Source organism: Arachis ipaensis, chromosome B03 (genome assembly GCF_000816755.2).
Source record: "Arachis ipaensis cultivar K30076 chromosome B03, Araip1.1, whole genome shotgun sequence".
NCBI classification, from domain to species: domain Eukaryota; kingdom Viridiplantae; phylum Streptophyta; class Magnoliopsida; order Fabales; family Fabaceae; genus Arachis; species Arachis ipaensis.
Genome location: NC_029787.2, coordinates 100,002,595 through 100,022,037, shown reverse-complemented (window position 1 = coordinate 100,022,037; position 19,443 = coordinate 100,002,595). Strand labels below are relative to the sequence as shown.

General features: G+C 32.2%; 2 protein-coding genes across 2 annotated transcripts; both read right to left on the bottom strand.

Annotated features, from left to right (window-relative positions):
* Positions 6,520-8,336, bottom strand: LOC107634567. Its single transcript, XM_021119142.1, has one exon. It carries the CDS (start codon positions 8,060-8,062, stop codon positions 6,878-6,880), a length of 1,185 nt encoding a protein of 394 aa, XP_020974801.1. The 5' UTR covers positions 8,063-8,336; the 3' UTR covers positions 6,520-6,877.
* LOC107633437 (protein FAR1-RELATED SEQUENCE 5-like) lies at positions 12,698-13,612 on the bottom strand. The gene has a single exon (XM_016337066.1). It carries the CDS (start codon positions 13,610-13,612, stop codon positions 12,698-12,700), a length of 915 nt encoding a protein of 304 aa, XP_016192552.1.

The following is a 19,443-nucleotide window of genomic DNA, read 5'->3' as shown; positions in this document are numbered from 1 at the left end:
AAATTTTTAAGAGTTGAAATTTAAAATTATAATTTAGAATAAAAATATAATTTTAAAAATTTTAATTTTTGTTGACCTCAAAAAAGAATACAAAAATTCTTTTAAAAGATGCACTTCTTTTCATTGTATAAAAATTTATCCTTTTCATTTATTGTTGATGATCATAATAATCTCTTTGTAATTCATTTCTTAGGTAGGTTTATATTAGAATAATAAATTTCATAATGGATAATAAATAGAGATATATGAAGGGAAAGAAAGAGAGAGTAGGGCTATAGATATATCCATATAGAAATAGGATGTCATCTCTCCTTAATATGTTTAATGTGCTTTCTAATTAAGTTGTATGATTTTTGTTTAAGTTGGATTGTGGAAGATGTATGATGATGCATTTGTTTCTTTACAGCAATGACAAATGAACAACTAATTAATAGAGGGCATCAAATGATGGATGAAATAAACTAAACTATTGACAAGGAAAAGAAGGTTACTATATATTTCTTGAAATATCCTTACAAAATTTCATTGTTGCTAGGTATTTATGTGTGTTCATTGCTAATAACAAATTGTTCAAGAGACAATAAATATTGGAACCGAAACTACAGCAACTCTAAAGTCTCAGGTGTATAACTTATGATGTTGCTTAACTTCTTTATTAATACACACATCAAATTAAATCAATATATATGTACCTACTAAACACTGTAATATCTCCTGAATAGACAGAATAAATGAGAAAAGTCACTGAGGAGTTGGATTCTATTCATTTCTCAATGAAGAGAGCCTCAAAATTGACCAAGCAACTTTGTAGGCAAGTCAATTTCTGAAAATTCAACCTTTTTTTTTCACCCACAATAGTATATGAATCATTTATTGACTAACCATTTTGTTTGCTTTGCTTTTCTTGACAATAGATTGCTACTGACAAGTGTATTATGATGCTACTGCTCGTTATTATCATTGGAGTGATAGCTATCGTTATTGTAAAGGTAAGAGTCTGTTTACTTATTCAAATGATATATATTCCTTTGAATTCATCTGATTTACTTGCTTAGTAGAAAGTGTTATATTGCTATATTGTGTAATTTTTTTTCAATTTTTTTCTTTCTTATATGCCCTTGACTTTTATACCAAAATAAAATTCAGATATTGATGAAGGCAATTTGGCTACATGTTAAAATAGTTAATACGACGTTGAATTTGATTAATATTCCAAAAACTTGTGCATGTGCAGCATTGCTCTTGGTTAAAAAAGAGTTAGTATCACATGATTTTTTTTTATTAAAGCATTATGCATACTACATGGTTGGTTTGAATTTGATTAAGAAGACATTTGACATTGTAAAATCTATGACTTATAATAATAGTATTTTGTATAAGGAAATTTGGAATATACATGCAAGTATTATTGCTACCTTTTTATCGCATAATTTGCCTCTTTCTCATTTATTAATTGAGCAACTCAGAAAGTTTTTGTGAATTGTGCAAGATTCCACAAACCAATGTCAGGCTGATTTGCAAAACAGTATCTTATTTTTGCATTTATTTATTTGCTTATTTTGGAGTAAATCTTGAATTTGGTTTGAAATTTTCTTTTTGAATATTAATTGGCTTTTAACAGGTTAATTGCATTAAATAATTTACTTTTATACTATTTTTATGATAATTTTAAACACATAATTTGGTGGCCTTTCATGATTGAATTACTAAATATGAAAATCAGGTATCAAAATGCCAAATGGTGATTAGGGTAATTAGACTTTTTTTTATCTTATTTGGTGGATTAAATAATACTTATTTAGTGAAATGAAAAGCTTGGTAATTAATCAATTCGTTAGAAAGGGCAGGCTTAGGTTTTGATGGTTGTAACATAATAGTTACTTTAAAATCTCTTTTTAGTTTTGTATAGAAACACCAGGACATAGAGAATATATCAATTTTAAAATTTAAAAATGATGGAGTGTGTCGAATGATATTAAAGGATGCGCTACATGATTATATACTTTTGGATTATGCTTCAATTCGGATTTTTTCCAACCAAAATAGGTTAGGTTTTATTACGTGGAGAGTTAGAACTAGATTTTTTAATTGAAATTAAATTTATGCATGAAATCTTTCAGTACTATATTAGTATATTCTAAAGTTTCTTTGGAAATGTTATTATCCTTATGCCTTTTGTCGGTAGATTTAATTTTGCATCGAGTATTGATTTATTGTGAATCTTTTCCATATGTGAATCTTCTAATTGTATGGAAGAAGTTGAGGTTACCAGATTGAGTTTTTTTTTTATGGGTTCTGTAGGTTTCGTTGGGGTTCCAATTGCGCTCCTTCGTGTCATTAAAATTAGCTATGGTTGTTGAAATTCATTAAGAATTTATTTGGTGCTAATTTTTTATTGGAACCCAAATTTGTTTGTTTAATTCATTGTTTCTTCAATTGTTCGTGCTCTTTTTAGACCTTAGTGGCTGCTCTCTGTGTGCTGGGTGTGTATATGATTAGAGGTAGCTTTGGGTCAGGTCTAGAATTGATCCTTTGCATTTATTCTTCAAGATATGGCCACTTTTAGCTACTTCTTCTAATTATAAAGTCTGATTACTATTTTTTATTTTTCTGAATATATTTTTGCTTCTCTATGATTGTTGTTAATGAGAGAGTGAAAAAGAAATATTTTAAAGGTAATATACTGAATTATTGCAAAATCTTTTTTGTCTTAAGTATTACAGAATAAAATTAAGCCTTTGATGATAAAGTGAGACTCATTCGGTTATATGAAAACTCTTTAACATATTATGCTAAGGGAAAGAAAAAGTAAAGTGGTTTTTTTTTTATAACAATTTTGTGCTACTGGTTGACATTTTTTGGCATCTCTAGTTATTTCTTTTTGTTTGTGGGGCTTACTTTCTTTTCTTTATTTCTTGATTTATTTTTGCTCTGTTCTGTTTTCCTCTGACTCTATGGCTATGTAAGTCTGGCCTCTGGTCCTCCTTTCTACTATTGCTGAAGGTGAAGGTTTGGTACAATTCGCAATTTGATAAGGAATTCTTGCCATTTCTTATGTGATGGTACAATGAGGCTTCCCTACCTGAAAAGACTATTTGATATAGTTGTGCATGATATAGAGTTCTGTGGCATATAGAAAGTATTTCACTATTTTATAGGGTTTACATGAATGCATTTTCATACGTGCTTGAATTGTTATGTAGTTTTTTCTATATTGAACAATTTGGAGCTGATCCTTTGACCATTTAGTTTTTGAGACAACTTCTTTATATTCAGATTAGTCAAATCAGTTAACTCAGCCTAAGTAGCAAAATAGGAGATTCTATTTCTGTTTTAACTTTTTATATTGGTACTTTCTTTCAATTTCACTGGAGCTTTGTTGAGAATGTTTGACTCATTAAAATGTTTATTCAACTCTGCTAAGTGGAAATTGTAGCCTTATTTTTCACATGTACCATTTTATATTGCTTAAAGAATTTGACGGTATTCTATGATTCAAACTGGTGAAATTGGGTATTGCATTCAGTTATGACCTGTTTTTCTTTCATATTGGTAGGAAGGCAACTTCTGCACCAAAACGAGATCCAAACATTGATGAAGGTAACTTGGTTAACATTTAATTGGATATGGTTGTAGTCATTAATTATGACATTCATTATATTCCAAAGAGCAAAAATACCAGTAGAGATTTTAACTGAATATATTTGTGAATAGAACTTAAGAAATCCAAATGTGGGACTCTATTCTTATAAAGAACCAAAACTTGTCTCTTGACTATTTCGTCCAAGCAATAAAATTGGAAAGGGTGGTTTGGTTCTATCTACAATTAAAGCTAATCTGCTATCATACACTACTAGCATTCTATCCACTTAGATTTGTTTATAAATAGATTTAGTTCCCTTTGGTTTAATCACAGTTGTTTGCATTTAAGGAGTTGTCAATCTGAAAGCAATCCAAACAAAGAATTATTCAAATTCAAAAGTACCTATTGACACTCATCATGGTTTTTAAAAGTCCTTATAGAGGCGGAAGGTACTTTTTTTTTGGATTAAATTTCCTTTTTTATTTTTCATTAGACATTTTTACCATTTTAATTGCATTGCTAATGTTATTGTCTTTTCTTTTTTACGATGATGATTATTATTAGTTTCAGAAAAATTTTAACATGCTATTAGTATTTATTAAACTATGGTTTATGTGTGACTCTAAAGATTATTGTTATTATGATTAGACATAGAAGCTACACCAAGGAAGAGGAGAGCTGCTGCTACTACATAAGGCCTTTAAAGATTATTTCTTGTACTCAATTTATAAGAATGCACCAAATTTATATATTGAGGCAAAGTTTATTGAGACCTTATTTATCAATTTTGATTGAGACCTTACTTAGTTTATCTGTTTTGAAGAAAATGTATTACAATGAAAATAATATCTGATTTGATCATAGACCTGGACAATATTCATAAAAGGCAAGAATAGTAGTTAGTTAGTACAGAAATGGTACAGAATTAAAATAAACTAAATGTATTCTCTTTTCTTTAGGTGAATTAATTTTTTCTCTCATTCATTTTTTTCTTTTAAATAATTTTTGTAAGCATTGAAAGAATATTTAGATCATAATCTATTAATTTTCTGTTCAAGTTTATTGAATCAAGATCTCCCTTTCTAACAAAATCTTAAAAGATTCCCTAAGAATAAAGAATTGAATTTAACCGACCATCTACTTAACAAGTAACAAATTTGAGGGAGAATATTTTGGTATTATATTTTTTTAATTAATTAATATTAAAAGTGATAAATAACAAATTAAAAGTATTTTTATATAAAAAATACACAATAAATTTTATATACTAAGCTAACTAATAGATTTATAATTTTTAATCCTATTAAAAATTGATATAAAAATTACAATAATGAATATTTCAAAAAACACAAACAATTCAAAGTCTCAAACCATTTTTTCTTGTGTTTTACACTCTTCTTTCTCCAAATCTCTCATTACATAACAAAGTAACAAACATTCTCTCCTTTGCAAGCATGCAAGGAGATTTCTAATATGCCTTTTCTTCTGTATATTTCTAATTTACGGATTTATTATGAATGTTGTAATATTTTATAATAGTCATTATTATTATGAATATAATGAGTTTAGATTTATTTTGACATAATTTTACATCATCAATACTTTAACTTGTATTTTCACTAAAAATTTTATTTGGTATAAATTCTATATAAAAAATATAAATTTTAACGAAAAAAATGATTAGATTTTTTCGTGCAATTGCGTGGCCAAATGCTAGTATTATTGATTCATTGTTGGCAAAGATTCCAAAGATGAAATACGTTTAAATATTCTGATATGAAAGACAAATTCAAAATGCAAAGAGATGATAGCAACAAGCCAACAATAACAACAAGAGAAATTTTGTGCTATAACTAATCTACTAAGGCTGCATGTTTTGAAATGGTTCTCAAACTTACCAAACTTGCTGAATAAAGTGAATATAGTCAAAACCTGTAAATTATGACAAAATCCCTACTCTATAACTTTTGTCAATTTTTAGCATTCTATTGCTAATTTAATTTACGTTATTGAAATCACATTTCGATTTTGATTGTTATTTTTCAGAGTTAATTATGGATGATAGGTTTCTGCAAAACATTTAATGACTTGTACGTCTAGCTATGCTGATATAAATAAAACCTCCAACTTGAGGAACCAAGTATAAGGTATAATTATATTTTTTCTTTCGATCGGTATAAGCTTTGTAGTAGTGGGCATGTAGAAATCCAGTTATTTTGCACTAGGCACTCAAATTTGTTTTCTAGTGCTGAGTGTTGATTGCTCTAGTGCTCCCTCCAAACTTTTGATTGCTGACTTTCACTAAAAAATGTGGATAGTAATATATCACTGCACATTTTTTGCTTAAAATATATGATCATCGTTGACATGTACATGGGAGGAAAACTTAACGAATTTTAGATCCAATCTTACCTCCCCTCTGGCCTATTCAACGTAGTTCCTATGAAATTGTCATGCAACCACTGGTCATTAATAATAGATGGCTACTCCAATGAAAATTTCATAATTGTCATCATATGAAGATATTTCTTTTTGACTATTAGATGATAAGTTGTAGGGCTTGATTTTTATATGTCATAAAAGTGTGGCCAAACAAATATGTTACATTTTTTAAATAAAGATCATCATAAAAATATATTTTTGACATCTTCATGGGGGTAGTTGCCATAATAATATACCAACATATCATCATTTCCAGATGTACTAGACAATTAATACTAGCTCCTTTGGAACTCTAAAACTAAACGAGAAAAATATAAGTTAAAGTAAGCTTGTTAATAAGTGATATAATAAGGGGAAAACTTTTGCTTAATTTCTAGATGGATGTATGTCTTTCTTCCAACCCCAAGCAACATCTTTTTCATCTTTTTCTTTTACGCAACAGAATACCATGGTTCTAGAAAAAATAAATAGAAAATTGATTAATAAAGAATAGATACAGCTAATTAAACAAGTTTTTAGTAAATGCAGCCGCAGACATCCCCCTTAGAAGTAAAGCAGCCCATAAAAGAAGCTATAATGTTGATGTACAATGTAGGCAAATGTAGAGAGCAGCCTACCATAGTTAATGAAATATTAAAATAATCCATTAAGAAGACCAGCTTTGGAAATGACTATGCTTTCCATACCTTGTAAAGAATTTTAAATTAACCCCCACCCCCAGAAACCAACCTCATTGAACTGTCCATGTTGGTTCTGAAAGTGCCGTTCACAAAGGGGGATTCTTTTAAACAAGAAAAATAAGGGGAAAAAGAAAAGATAGAGTGAAAAAGAGGGTGCCGTTATGGAAGTTGTTTAGGAAGTGGGTATATTCAATTTGGCAGCTTGGTCCAACACATGAAGGAACTCAGTTCTGGTCCTGACAACTCTATGGAAGACCTCTCTAATCTGCAGCTGCAATGGCTCCAACCCTTCCTCCATCTTCCGGCATATATCAGCCAACTCCTCCACTTGTGCCTTAACTTCCTCCAATTTGTCAGCCTCGGCAGGGAACTGGAATGAGTCTGCAAAATCAAGGAGCCATTGTGCAATCTTCTCCATCTTCTGCATCTCCTCCAATAGCCCCACCGTACCTTTCTTCTCCTTCTTCTTCCACTCCTCGGAGATCCTCTCCTGAAGTGCAGTGATGGGCTGGGCCCAGCTCAAATTCCTAGGCATCTGGAAGTGGGTCCCAAGCCCACTCCTCTCCTGGCATGGAAGCGCTGCAACCAATGTCCACAGAATGAAAACCAAAACGGTGTTCATTATAAAAACAGGGAGGGCAAGGCCAGACGACTCATTGCCACGTGGAGCTGCCAGGTTGGATGACATGGCGTGAATTTGCTTGGCAGCAGACCAGTTTTTGGGCATGGTCCAAGAGAGGGAGCGGAAGGGGGCAGCGGCAGAGCGGTCTTTGTCCTTGTTGCCGCGACGGCCGAATGAGCGGTTGCGCTCGGTGCCCTTGGTGATGCCGCCGTCCTTGTCCTCGTGGAGCATGGCGCTGAGGAGGGTGGAGAGGGCCTTCTTTGCACGGCGGACCTGGCCGTCTCCGATGAGGGTCTGGTCGAGGGCAGAGAGGACGATTTCGGCGAGGCGTTGGATGTTCCTGAGGGAATCAATTCCGAGGGAGACGGCATTGCAGACATCGAGAGACTTGATGATGCGGTCAAGGAGCTCAGGGAGGAGCTTGTCGAGAGGTGGCTTGGCGATCTGGAATGGGTCCCTTCCCATGAGGATTACAGCCTTGAACTCTGCCTCACAACACAAAAACTCGTCTAGAAGCTTCCTCAGCCACCCGATGGACATGAATGCCTCCGGTTCATCTGTGCACGACAGCAGCTCTGCGAATCTCTCTGCCACGTGCCTCTGAAATAGCTCCATCTCCTCACACTCCGTGTCGTGGATGCCGTCCATTGACATCGACATCACCTGGTTCCTTCTGATGCTTATTCTCCCCAGGAACGATCCCTGGTTGTGGTTGTTCTCTGTCGTCGCAGGCATCTTCTTCTTCTGAAATCAATAACAGGAGAAACTGAAAAAGAAACAGAAAAGAGAAAAGAAATAAGATTAGAGGTGTAAAAGAGAAGAGAGAACGCGGGAGTTATATAAATGGCCTATTTTTATGGTCAGAGGGAGGTGCTGTCGTAAGACCAGACCATTTCTCTTTTCTTTTTTCTTATTTCTTTTGCTTTTTTGGGTCTACGCTGATTCGGTATTCTCTCCTCTTTTTCCCACAATGCTCTTCTCTTCTCTTCTTTTTTACATGGAAAGAGAACAAAAAAACCTACCAATCTCGAAATATTCAAATGCCGAAAAAAAATTGTTATCAATAAAATAATTTTTGAATTAATTAAAAATATCACAAAAAATTAATAAATATTATATTTTTTATAAGTATCAAATTAAAAACATTCATATATAACAAACAGTTTATTCATTAAATCTAATTTTTTTAAAAATATTTGAATAAATATTTAGCATGTGTATAAAAAAATTTAGAACAAAATTTGATTTTTATATTTTTTATTTTCCAAAAAATATGACACAATATATCATTTTTTTTAAATCACTCGACATAAAATTATCAATTTTTAATGATGAAAAGATCTTATTTTTCTAATAGTGATTGGAAAAATTTGTATCAAAATTTGATGAGCGAACTACCAACCCAACCCCTGTCCATTTTTCAGAATGACAACGCGATCTTTTAAGATAAAAATGATCCATTTCGGTTCCTATCCTCTACTTCCATGACACAACGCGGTCCTTGTGAGTGTTTCTCCGTCAAGTCTGAACGGAACACTGACGTGTCAGGTTCAAAAATAGACAGGAGTCTAATTGTCTCTAAATTCAAATTAGTTAGGGGTTTATTTGGCCTTATTCTTTAAGCAATATCTTTTTCAAATGATTTTTATTCATTATATTAATATTATTTTTTAATAAATTATTGAATATATAGTATACAAATTGTCATAAGATTACAGATCGATGAAGATTTATCAATATAAGAATAATATAATATGGATTAATTAAAATTTTACATATATTAAAATACAATTAAATTTATATATTTTTTACTCAAAATCAATTAAAATTTTACGTATATTTTGAGTAAAATATATGTAAATTTAATTGAATTTTAATATACTTAAAATTTTAATTAATCTTCATTATTCTTATATTGATAAATTTTTATTGATCTGTAACTTTATGATAATATGTATTATTAATAGATTAATAATATTATTAATGTTTTGAGTTTGTTGAGTTTATAAATGGTCTCTATTAATAATATTATTAATAGTACTTTAAATTATGTTGTTCCAAACTTGATGAAGAGGGTGAGGAGGTAATGCCACTGATTGAGTTTGATTTAGGGTCACGGCATTATAGAGTTACTTTGGAACAATTAGTTGAACAATGGAATTTAGTTTATCATGGGGCAAAATTTACTGAAGGTATTGCGGCAGATGAGGAATGGGGTGAATATGATAGATTGGTGGGTTTGCAGAGTCTATAGTATGAGATTACTCTCATGCTTTGCAATTCATCCATCAAATCTCGCATTGTTGGCGAAGGAGGGGGTGGTATATATGGACGGGCAATTTGCTGAAATGAGGCAGCGTCAAGACAAGCAAACTGAAGCTATCAATCGTCAAGGAGAAGCAATTGATCTTCTATACACTAATCTAGGCATCACAAACTCAAGGGGCATCATCCCAAGGCCTGGACCATGAAGAAATTGTTATCAAGAACTCCACATGATCCTATAATACCCATTGATGCTTGGATGAGAGTTAATGTTAGTGAGTTACAAAAAAATCTAGGATAATTACGTTTTGAGAGCGGCTCTATTTTCAACAATGACAAAATCTAGGTGTTATTTTCACTGTATCATGAAATGTGTCATTTCACTTTTAAGAGTCCTAGGTATTATTGTTCACTAGGTATTTTGACAATTTTAAATGATTTCATCCCTGTAAATCATATTATGAATTTTACTTTGGAATTGATTGTAACTTTCTCACTGGTTCATGAAATCCAACAGAAGCATAAGTTCTTGCAAGTTATTTCCATGGTGAAAGTTTCTCGATGCTACTACTATTGCAACAGTTGGTGCCAACATGATGCTCAGTGGACACTAAAATTGATATCAAATTCAATCTTTGGACTTTGTTCTGCTGATCATGAAGCATAGCACTGACATTTTTGCTAGTGTTTTATTCTGCCATTTTCATACATGATGGCAAAAATTTCTTGTGCTTTTATTAGGTAGTGCAACTTTTTTAAGCTTATTTTATTTTTAAAGAAAGTATTATGGCAATCTAACTTTCTTAGTATACAAAGAAGATAAAGTAGAAAAAAAACATCTTATCTATGCATGTAAATCTGGGAACTTAATTCACATGTAGAGTTCTTGAATATTCAGTGGGACTTTTGTACATTTTTATAATTCATATGTAAAGTTCTTAAAGGTACTAGGTTTGTTTGAATTGTAAGACCTTTTCTATCATTCGCATGATTTTACTACATAATTTATTTAAACTCTTGGATGATGCATTAAATTTAGCTAAATCTATTTTAAGTTTATCTATATCCTTAAGATGAGTTTCACGATTCGTATGATGAATTGTGATCTTCACAAATTTGTTTACCAATAATATTTTCATTTTTCAAAATGTCTAACATCTTTTTTGAAGTTGCAAAACTTTTTTCTTTGATAAAGCAAATTATTTGACCATCTTTGTGAATTCTTAAAATAATTCATTATAAGATTCTTGTAACTTAATAATAGTTAGAAAAATTTGCGGTATGAGGTTGGCTGAAAGATAGAAGTTTGCAACTTCGTCTTCATCATCTAAGGAAGCTAAAGACGCGTCAGCTTTTTTTCATGAAATCAGGTGCAATCAGTTCTTGAAACCAATCGATTGAAGAATGCTTGCAATCAGGTGTTTGTATGGATTCAATCGATTGTTTTGGTAGTGAAATCGATTGATATATCCTCAATTGTTGATTCAATCGATTGTTTTGTTATTGTAATCGAATGAAGTACACTTAATTACTGTTTCAATCGATTGGTTTGTTAATGCAATCAAGTGAATTATCCTCAATTACTGATTCAATCGATTGTATTATTATTGTAATCGATTGAAGTACACTTAATTACTGTTTCAATTGATTGTTTTCTAAGTGCAATCGATTGAAGTATCCACAATTATTATTTCAATCGATTGGTGGTATTTATCTACTTAAAAATAATTATAAATAAGATATAATCATATGAATTAATAAAATTTACTTTGTTAAATTGTAAATAAAAATCAAGATAAAATTTTATTTGTATTTGATTTTAACCAAAAGATAAGATATCATAAAAATTTTTAAAATTGTTCACTTAATTTAAAAATTTAAAAAAAGATAGAATTAAAATTTGGTTATCTTTTTTGGGTGTATATATATGTGCTCAATCCGACTAATTTTTTATACGTTGACAAATTATTTTAAGTATTTGCCTTTCAACCAAATCTACTCATACAATATTCTTCAGTTGATAATAATCATGGATATTCCTTCTAACGAAGATTTAGTCCCTAATGATGCATGTAATACACAGAATATGTCACTGGCTATAGACTGTGATCTTATCACAGTTGATTTTGGTGATCAAATTGGAACTACAATTCCTAGTGCTAAGGTAAGACGTAATCGGTTTTTAATTTTTAGTAGAATGTATTATGAGTAATTTAATCTTTTATGTTTTCTTTATACAGGATGACCTAGTTATCAATAACGATGTTATTCAAAGCAAGGATCTAAATAAAAGTGAAGAATTGTCTAGTAAAGTGGAAGAGGTCCTCCTTAGCATGGGGGTAATTTAATTTGACAACAAGTAATGCAATTTATATTATGTCATACAATTTATATAGTATAAACATTTTTTATCACTCTTTTTGTATTTTTACATTTATATGAAATTATTTTACCTAAAATGTTTGCAGTCAATGAGAGTTGTAAACATGGCTCGGGACGAAAAAATTGATAAAATCCTTGAATCTGTAAGCCGCATTGAGACAATGATATCACAACTCAGTCTGAACAATGATTTCGAGACTCCGACCAAGCTTTCTGTACAAAAGACACGTCCATTCTCAAATAGATTGAAGGCTAAGAGTTCGGATATTGATATTCATACTACTATATCAGACGACGAGGATGATCTTATTGAACTGGACAAGAGGTTTTTCACTCACGATGATGCGTTCAACATCGAGATCAATATGGACAAACCAGTATCCCCAACTATAAGAGTCACAACAAAAAAGAAAAATATATTAAAGGTATATGCATGTGTAGTAAAATTCAATAACTCATATTTTTTACTAGTATAATCCTAACATGATAATAAGAATTTACTGAACCTGTTTTTTTTCTTAGGATAAGACCATTATGGGGACACAGAAAAAATTACCGTTCACTCACCCAGACGGAATTAGAAAGCCAAAGATGGAGCCCAAATCATTCGATAAATCCAAGGCGTCTTATGCATTGAGCCAACCCACAAAAGACTATAGAAGACCTGTTTATTTCTTTTTCATTACCAACGTAATTACCACTTGGACACCAATCTTTAATTATCTAGTTTTCTCTTATATATGCAGTAGCCCACGTATGCTTCTCTTCATACATGTTGTTCACCCACGACTTATCCTTAAGGCCAAATTCTTCAATAAGCTGAACCCACTTACGCTTAAACACGGGAATCTCATAATCTCCTAACATGATTTTTCTGAATTTAGATAGAAACGATGGATTTCCAACATTGCTAGTTGCATTTCGAATAAGGTGCCAAGCGCATAATCTATGTCTGACTTCGGAAAATACATCTCTTACTGCATTCCTAATCACCATGGCCCCATAAGTTATTATTGAGGTCGGGGTCTTACCCTTCATTGCAAACATGATCTGACGCAGGAGCCAAATATATGTATCAGTAGTCTCGTCCACAATTAACGTAGCAGCAAAAACAATTGTTTGGTTGTGGTGGTTAACCCTGCTGACTATGACTAATGGACAACTATACCTGTTCTTCTTGTACATAGCATCAAAAGCAATAACATCCCCGAAGAGTTGGTAGTCTAATAGGCTAATCCCATCAGACCAGAACAAGTTACGTAACAAACCTCTTGAATCATGACATGCCTTGAAATATAATTGTGGATCCTTCAACCGCATATCCTCCAACTTCTTCAACACTCGTACTGCTTCACCAGGAATTTGACGCCTTTGCCGAGCAATCTCATTGTAGATATCTCTGGGACCATAGCCAACAAATTCATACCCGCCTTCTTGACTAGCTAGAAGACCAAATATCTGTGAAGTGCTAATCCCGGACTTTAGCATGTTCATCATTTGCATAATATATGCCTCTGATATTTTTCTGTGGGCAGGAAACATAGCACTGAATTGTGTATCCAATAAATCATGGTTGTCTTCGTCAGAGAAATAAAAGATATGCCACCTTCCAATTTTTGGTACAAATTTAACATCCATTCGGGATTCACACCCAGTTCTTGTTTCCAATCTAGGCTCATTCTTCCTTTTTTCCAGCGTGTAATATTTCTCCTCCAGTCCTCCCTGAATCCTTGCCTATGACATACAAACTTTTGTTTATAAATCTCGCCAATACTATTCTTGAAGGTCTTGCTCTTCCTTGCACTAAAGCCTTTCGACTTTGAGTACTTCAGATAAAAATCAAATGCAAGCTGCAATGTAGAAAAGTGATATTTACTAATTTCCTCCGCAAAATTTTCACTAAAATTCAAAGTTGTAATGTCTTGCATGGAGTCAACCACATAAGTAGTTTCAAGGATATCTTCTGACCGATCAGCTTCAGAAAAATATGATCCCTCAGTAAATTTATCTCTGAAATCTTGTTCGAATTCATTCTGTTAATTCATCATATCTTGGTCACAAACTAGCTCTTCTTGTTGGTTAATGTCATCGTCCTCCTGGTATTGCTCATTCATCTCAGTGTCCGTAAATATACCTGACATCTTAAAAATGTCCAATAAAAAAAATAATTCAGTACACTTCATCTTATAACATTACAAAAAATAAATAGATTCTAATATTGCTAGCAGGGACGGATCCAGAGATTTTAATATGGAGGTGCAAATTTTTAAATAATTTTTTTAATCTATAAAAATAATTAACATATAGTTATTGGAGTTAGTTTGATTTTTTATAAAAATAAATATAGAAATTATTATATAAAAACTAAATTGAAAGGTACAAAGACTTGAGGGTATGATATTAAATTAGTTAGGTAAAAAATATTAGTGAATTAAACAATTAAGACATAGATCTATTACATAGTGAAAAATAATACATATAAAACTATTAAATTACATAATATCTTTTTATTTTTTAAACACAAATCTTATATATAAGTATAGTTTCTTAAAATTTTGGGGGGTCCAGGCCACTACTCGCCCCCTCTAGGTCCGTCCTTGATTGCTAGCTAATTAATAATAAAAAATAATAAAATCTATTTACTTTTTAGTATTTCTCAATGTCTGAGAATTACTAAAAGATAAAAAAAAATTTTTTTATTACACAATCAATTTCACGAATAAAGTATCGAAACAAAGAATTGCAAAATTAGAGATTCTATTCACTGACCTCGATTTTGTAATCAAAACGATGGATTATTTTTTGAACACTACAATAATAAAATTGATTCGACCTTTGGTGATTGCTGCAACTGTAATTATCAATTAATGATGAACAAATAGTGGATATTAAATAGACAGATAAAAAATGAAAAAAATTGGATATTAAGTAGATGGATATCCGAAAGAAAAACAATGAAATTTTTTATAATCAAAGAGATTGATACACGATTTTAATGGTGGGATTGAATATTGGTGATGGATTATTCACCAATTTATAATGTTAATAATAAAGAAAAGATAAGATTAGAGTATCTAAATCAAAATAAAACCTTAAAAATTGAAGATAGAATTTTAAAGATAAGACAGATGAATAATAAGATAATAATTTATAAAAACGATAACAAAATTGAAATAGGTGTAGTACACACTTCAATCGATTTGGTAGCACAACCAATCGATTGAATTTGACAAATCCATATTGTTTTGATGAATTCAATCGATTGGGTAACACAACCAATTGATTGAATTGTGAGACCTCATGTTGTTTTGAAGCATTCAATCGATTGGGTAGTATAAACAATCGATTGAATTATAAAAAACTCACATTTTATTCATCGTTCAATCGATTGGGTAATGTGACCAATCGATTGATTTTTGCAAAAACCATGCTGCCTTACAATTTTCAATCGATTGTTTTATGATAACAACCTGTAGTCCAATCGATTGAGTTATGGGAAACCTGAAATTCAATCGATTGTTTTGATAATCCAATCGATTGATTTTCAAAGAAACATGATTTCACAGTCCTGGACGAACGTCACAGATCAAATATAAACTTTTAATCGATTGGAATAGCAAAAAAATTTATTACAATCAATGAAAGATTTAATTCGTTATTGTTTTTGTTTTTGATTGTTAATAAACATAATAGATTAATGATAAAATAATAATTTATAAAATAAAAAAAATAGTTTTTTATGATTAAATAAAATATATGGGGTTAATTTGTAATTAAAATTAGATAAGGACTAATTATCAGTTATTAAAAAAACTTAAAAAATATGTTTTGTTCTGGGACTATCGAATCCGGTGCCGTATGAGTGTATTAGAAACGTGGAAGATGAGTCCTAAATTTATTGTTTCATGAGCAATATAAATATCTTTCTGAACTCTTGAAGAGAGCATTTGACATAACCGAGACAATGAAGCGCAATGGGAGGAGATCTGAACAAGTTTTCCCTCTAGAGGTGTGTATTGTTGATGATAGGAGCAGAAAGCATTCCTATCCTAAGGGTCCTAACAAAAACAGTCTTCCACCATTGCTATCCCTCTCCATATCTCAAGCCATGGTGGTCGTAAATGGATGGTTCGAGGATGAAATATTGAATCTTAGAACATGTAGAGAACCACCAATCTCTGAAGACTTGAGAGACCTAAAGTACTACATGGTATACCGAAATAAGAGTCATGGTTTGACTAATTGTTATGTGAATGATATTTCATAAGCAAGTAAAGAAAGAAAAGATACTCCTACACAGAAAACAAAATCAAGCAGGTGTGAAGAACACTCCTTTTTTCCCAGCATGACATTGGAATGATAGATGCGGCAAGAGAGGTAATGTTGATTGAGATTGTAGATGAGGCTAAAAAGATGATCACCATAGAGGAGTCCCAAGATGAAGACACATTAGCAAGAGATCTTTCAAAATCTTGAGAATGTACTATCATATTTAACTAACTCAGGTTGGAACCCCACATTCAAAAAGAGATATCCAAAGTCTTGATAGGAGTCATTCAGAAGCCTAAAAAAAAGCTTGGAGGCTGTCAATTCCCTACTCACAAAATTACCAAAAGCCCATGAAAATGTTCTAGTGTTATAGAATCCCGACTCATTCAACAGGGAGTTCTACCATAATAAACTAATGTTCATTGAAGCAGTGGTGAAAAAACTCCATCTATAATCGTATACTCAAGTGTTATAAATGATGCATCTTAAAAAGTTTGCATTGCAAAAGAATTCTAGAAAATGAGGTATTCCACCCTGTGAGCTCTTTAATAAAAAAGAGAGAGCAAAAGCCGGGCAAGAAAAATTTTGGATTATGCATATTATTAAATGTGTGTATAGTATCCCTCCTCCAAAAGCAAAATGTGTATCAAAAATAAAATGATCACACAAGTAGGCAAAGAAAATAAAATTCCTTGGAGGAGTATGCATAGTATTAAATAAAAGAAAAAGCAAGACACTCAAAAAGAAGTATAACAATAAAAGTCATAGAGACAGCAAAGAAGAAATATACTTGTTAAAGCCTTACATCTTTCACAAAAAAAACTAAGAACAGCTTCAAAAGATCATCAAAAGATATGATGAAAAAAGTAACATTGTTATACTTGGCTGATTACTCTCGCTCCAAGTTGACACTGGTTAGCTTAGCCTTCATAGTGTCCAGTTCAAATCTAAGCATGTCAACTTTTTTTTTTTTGAAGAGCAGAAATATCAGAAGAAAGGGTATCATACTCTTTAGACAAGAATTTCTCTCTAGCAAAGTCAGGTACCCTAGATGGGGACTTCAGTTTGGAAGAGAGATTTTCAAGACAATAACCTTTGAATTTAAATAACTTAAGGTTATTTAGATTTGATTCTACTATATCTCTATGAACACCCTAAGGGTTTGCAAAGGTGCCTAGCAAAGAATATCTACACGTTTAGAAACACTTGATACCCAAATTTTTTGAAAAGGCAGTTGGTGCACGAAATTGTGATTACACTTTTCACAACTCCGCACAACTAACCAGCAAGTGCACTGGGTCGTCCAAGTAATACCTTACGTGAGTAAGGGTCGATCCCACGAAGATTGTCAACTTGAAGTAAGCTATGATTATTTTGTAAATCTTAGTCAGGAGATTAATGATGAGAGTGATTGTATTTATGAAAAATAAATAACATGAAATAAATAGTACCTGTGATTCAGTAATGAGAAATAGGTTGAGGTTCCAGAGTGCTCTGTCATCTGAATCTCTGCTTTCCTACTGTCTTCTTCTTCAAACACGCATGGCTTCCTTCAATGGCAAGCTTTATGATCCTCTCGGATGAAAAATACCAGGTACGATCTCTGCACGGCTAATCAACTGTCAGATTTCTCGTCTCCGATGAAAAATACCATGTGCAGCTACCGCACGGCTAATCATCTGTTGGTTCCCACTAGCGTTGGAATAAGACCCTTGTCCTTTTGCACATTGTCACTGCACCAAACATTCGCAGGTTTGAAGCTCGTCACAGTCATTCCTTCTCGGATCCTACTCGGAATACCACATACAAGGTTTAGACTTTTCGGATCCCAGAAATTCTGCCCATGATTCTAGCCTATACCACGAAGATACTAATCTCACGGACTCGGTCTGTGTATTAGATATCCAAGAGATGCGCACTCAAGCTGTTACCCAATGACTACGTTGAGCTCAGATAGAATGGGAGTGGTTGTCAGGCACGTGTTCATAGAATTGAGAATAATGATGAGTGTCACAGATCATTACACTCTCCATATTGAAGTACGAATGAGTATCTTAGAATAGAATCAAGCATGATTGAATAGAAAATAGTAGTAATTGCATTAATCCATTGAAACACAGCAGAGCTCCTCACCCCCACCTATGGGGTTTAGAGACTCATGCCGTAGAAGATACAATATGAAGTGTAAAATGTCATGAGGTACCAAATGAATCTCTAAAAGTAGTTTTTATACTAGACTAGTAACTTAGGTTTACAGAAATTGAGTAACTAAGTGCAGATAGTGCAGAAATCCACTTCCGGGACCCACTTGGTGCATGTCTGGGCTGAGCTTTCAAGCTTTCACGTGCATATGCCCAAGGTTGGAGTTAAACGCCACCCTGGGTGCCAAAATGGACGTTTAACGCCAAGAATTATGCCAGTTCTGGCGTTTTACGCCAGAAAGTTTTAGGCTAGCTTTCAACGCCAGTTTGGGCTATCAAATCTCGAGAAAGTATAGACTATTATATATTTCTGGAAAGCCCAAGATGTCTACTTTCCAGCGCAACTGAGAGCGCGCCAATTGGGCTTCTGTAGCTCCATAAAATCCACTTCAAGTACAGGAGGGTCAGAATCCAACATACTAAAAATACCTGAAATTATAGAAAAACACACAAACTCATAGTAAAGTCCAGAAATGTAATTTTTGAATAAAAACTAATAAAAATATAATAAAAAGTAATTAAAACATACTAAAAACTATATAGAAACAATGCCAAAAATGGTATAAATTATCCGCTCATCAGCAGTTGAAGTCGCTAAGAAAAATGAAGGAAGGGAAGTCTTGACATCACCATAGAAACACTTAAACTCATTATGAATAGAAGCTGGTTAACAACAATAAATCATATAAGTTGTTTCATGAGAAATCCACCTGGAACATTATCTTAAAGAGTCTTCAAAGAAGCTAAGTACTCTCAACTTTGATATTAAAACTCTCAATTCTATGCGCATTTATCATCTTGTGGAACATCCATGCCTAGATATAGTATCTAAATATTATGTATATTGGAATGTTATTCTAAATTCATGCTGAAGATAGTAAAAAATTGAAAACCTTGGAATATTTTGAAATGCGGGGTTCACTAACCTCAAATACCACCAATGTTACATGTGTCTTATTTTGATCGGTATTCTTAAAAAAAATTAAACACCCTAAGCTA

Bases quoted from the DNA above. Each gene is read 5' to 3' on its own strand.
- LOC107633437 (XM_016337066.1), bottom strand. From the start codon at position 13,612: ATGGATGTTAAATTTGTACCAAAAATTGGAAGGTGGCATATCTTTTAT.
- LOC107634567 (XM_021119142.1), bottom strand. From the start codon at position 8,062: ATGCCTGCGACGACAGAGAACAACCACAACCAGGGATCGTTCCTGGGG.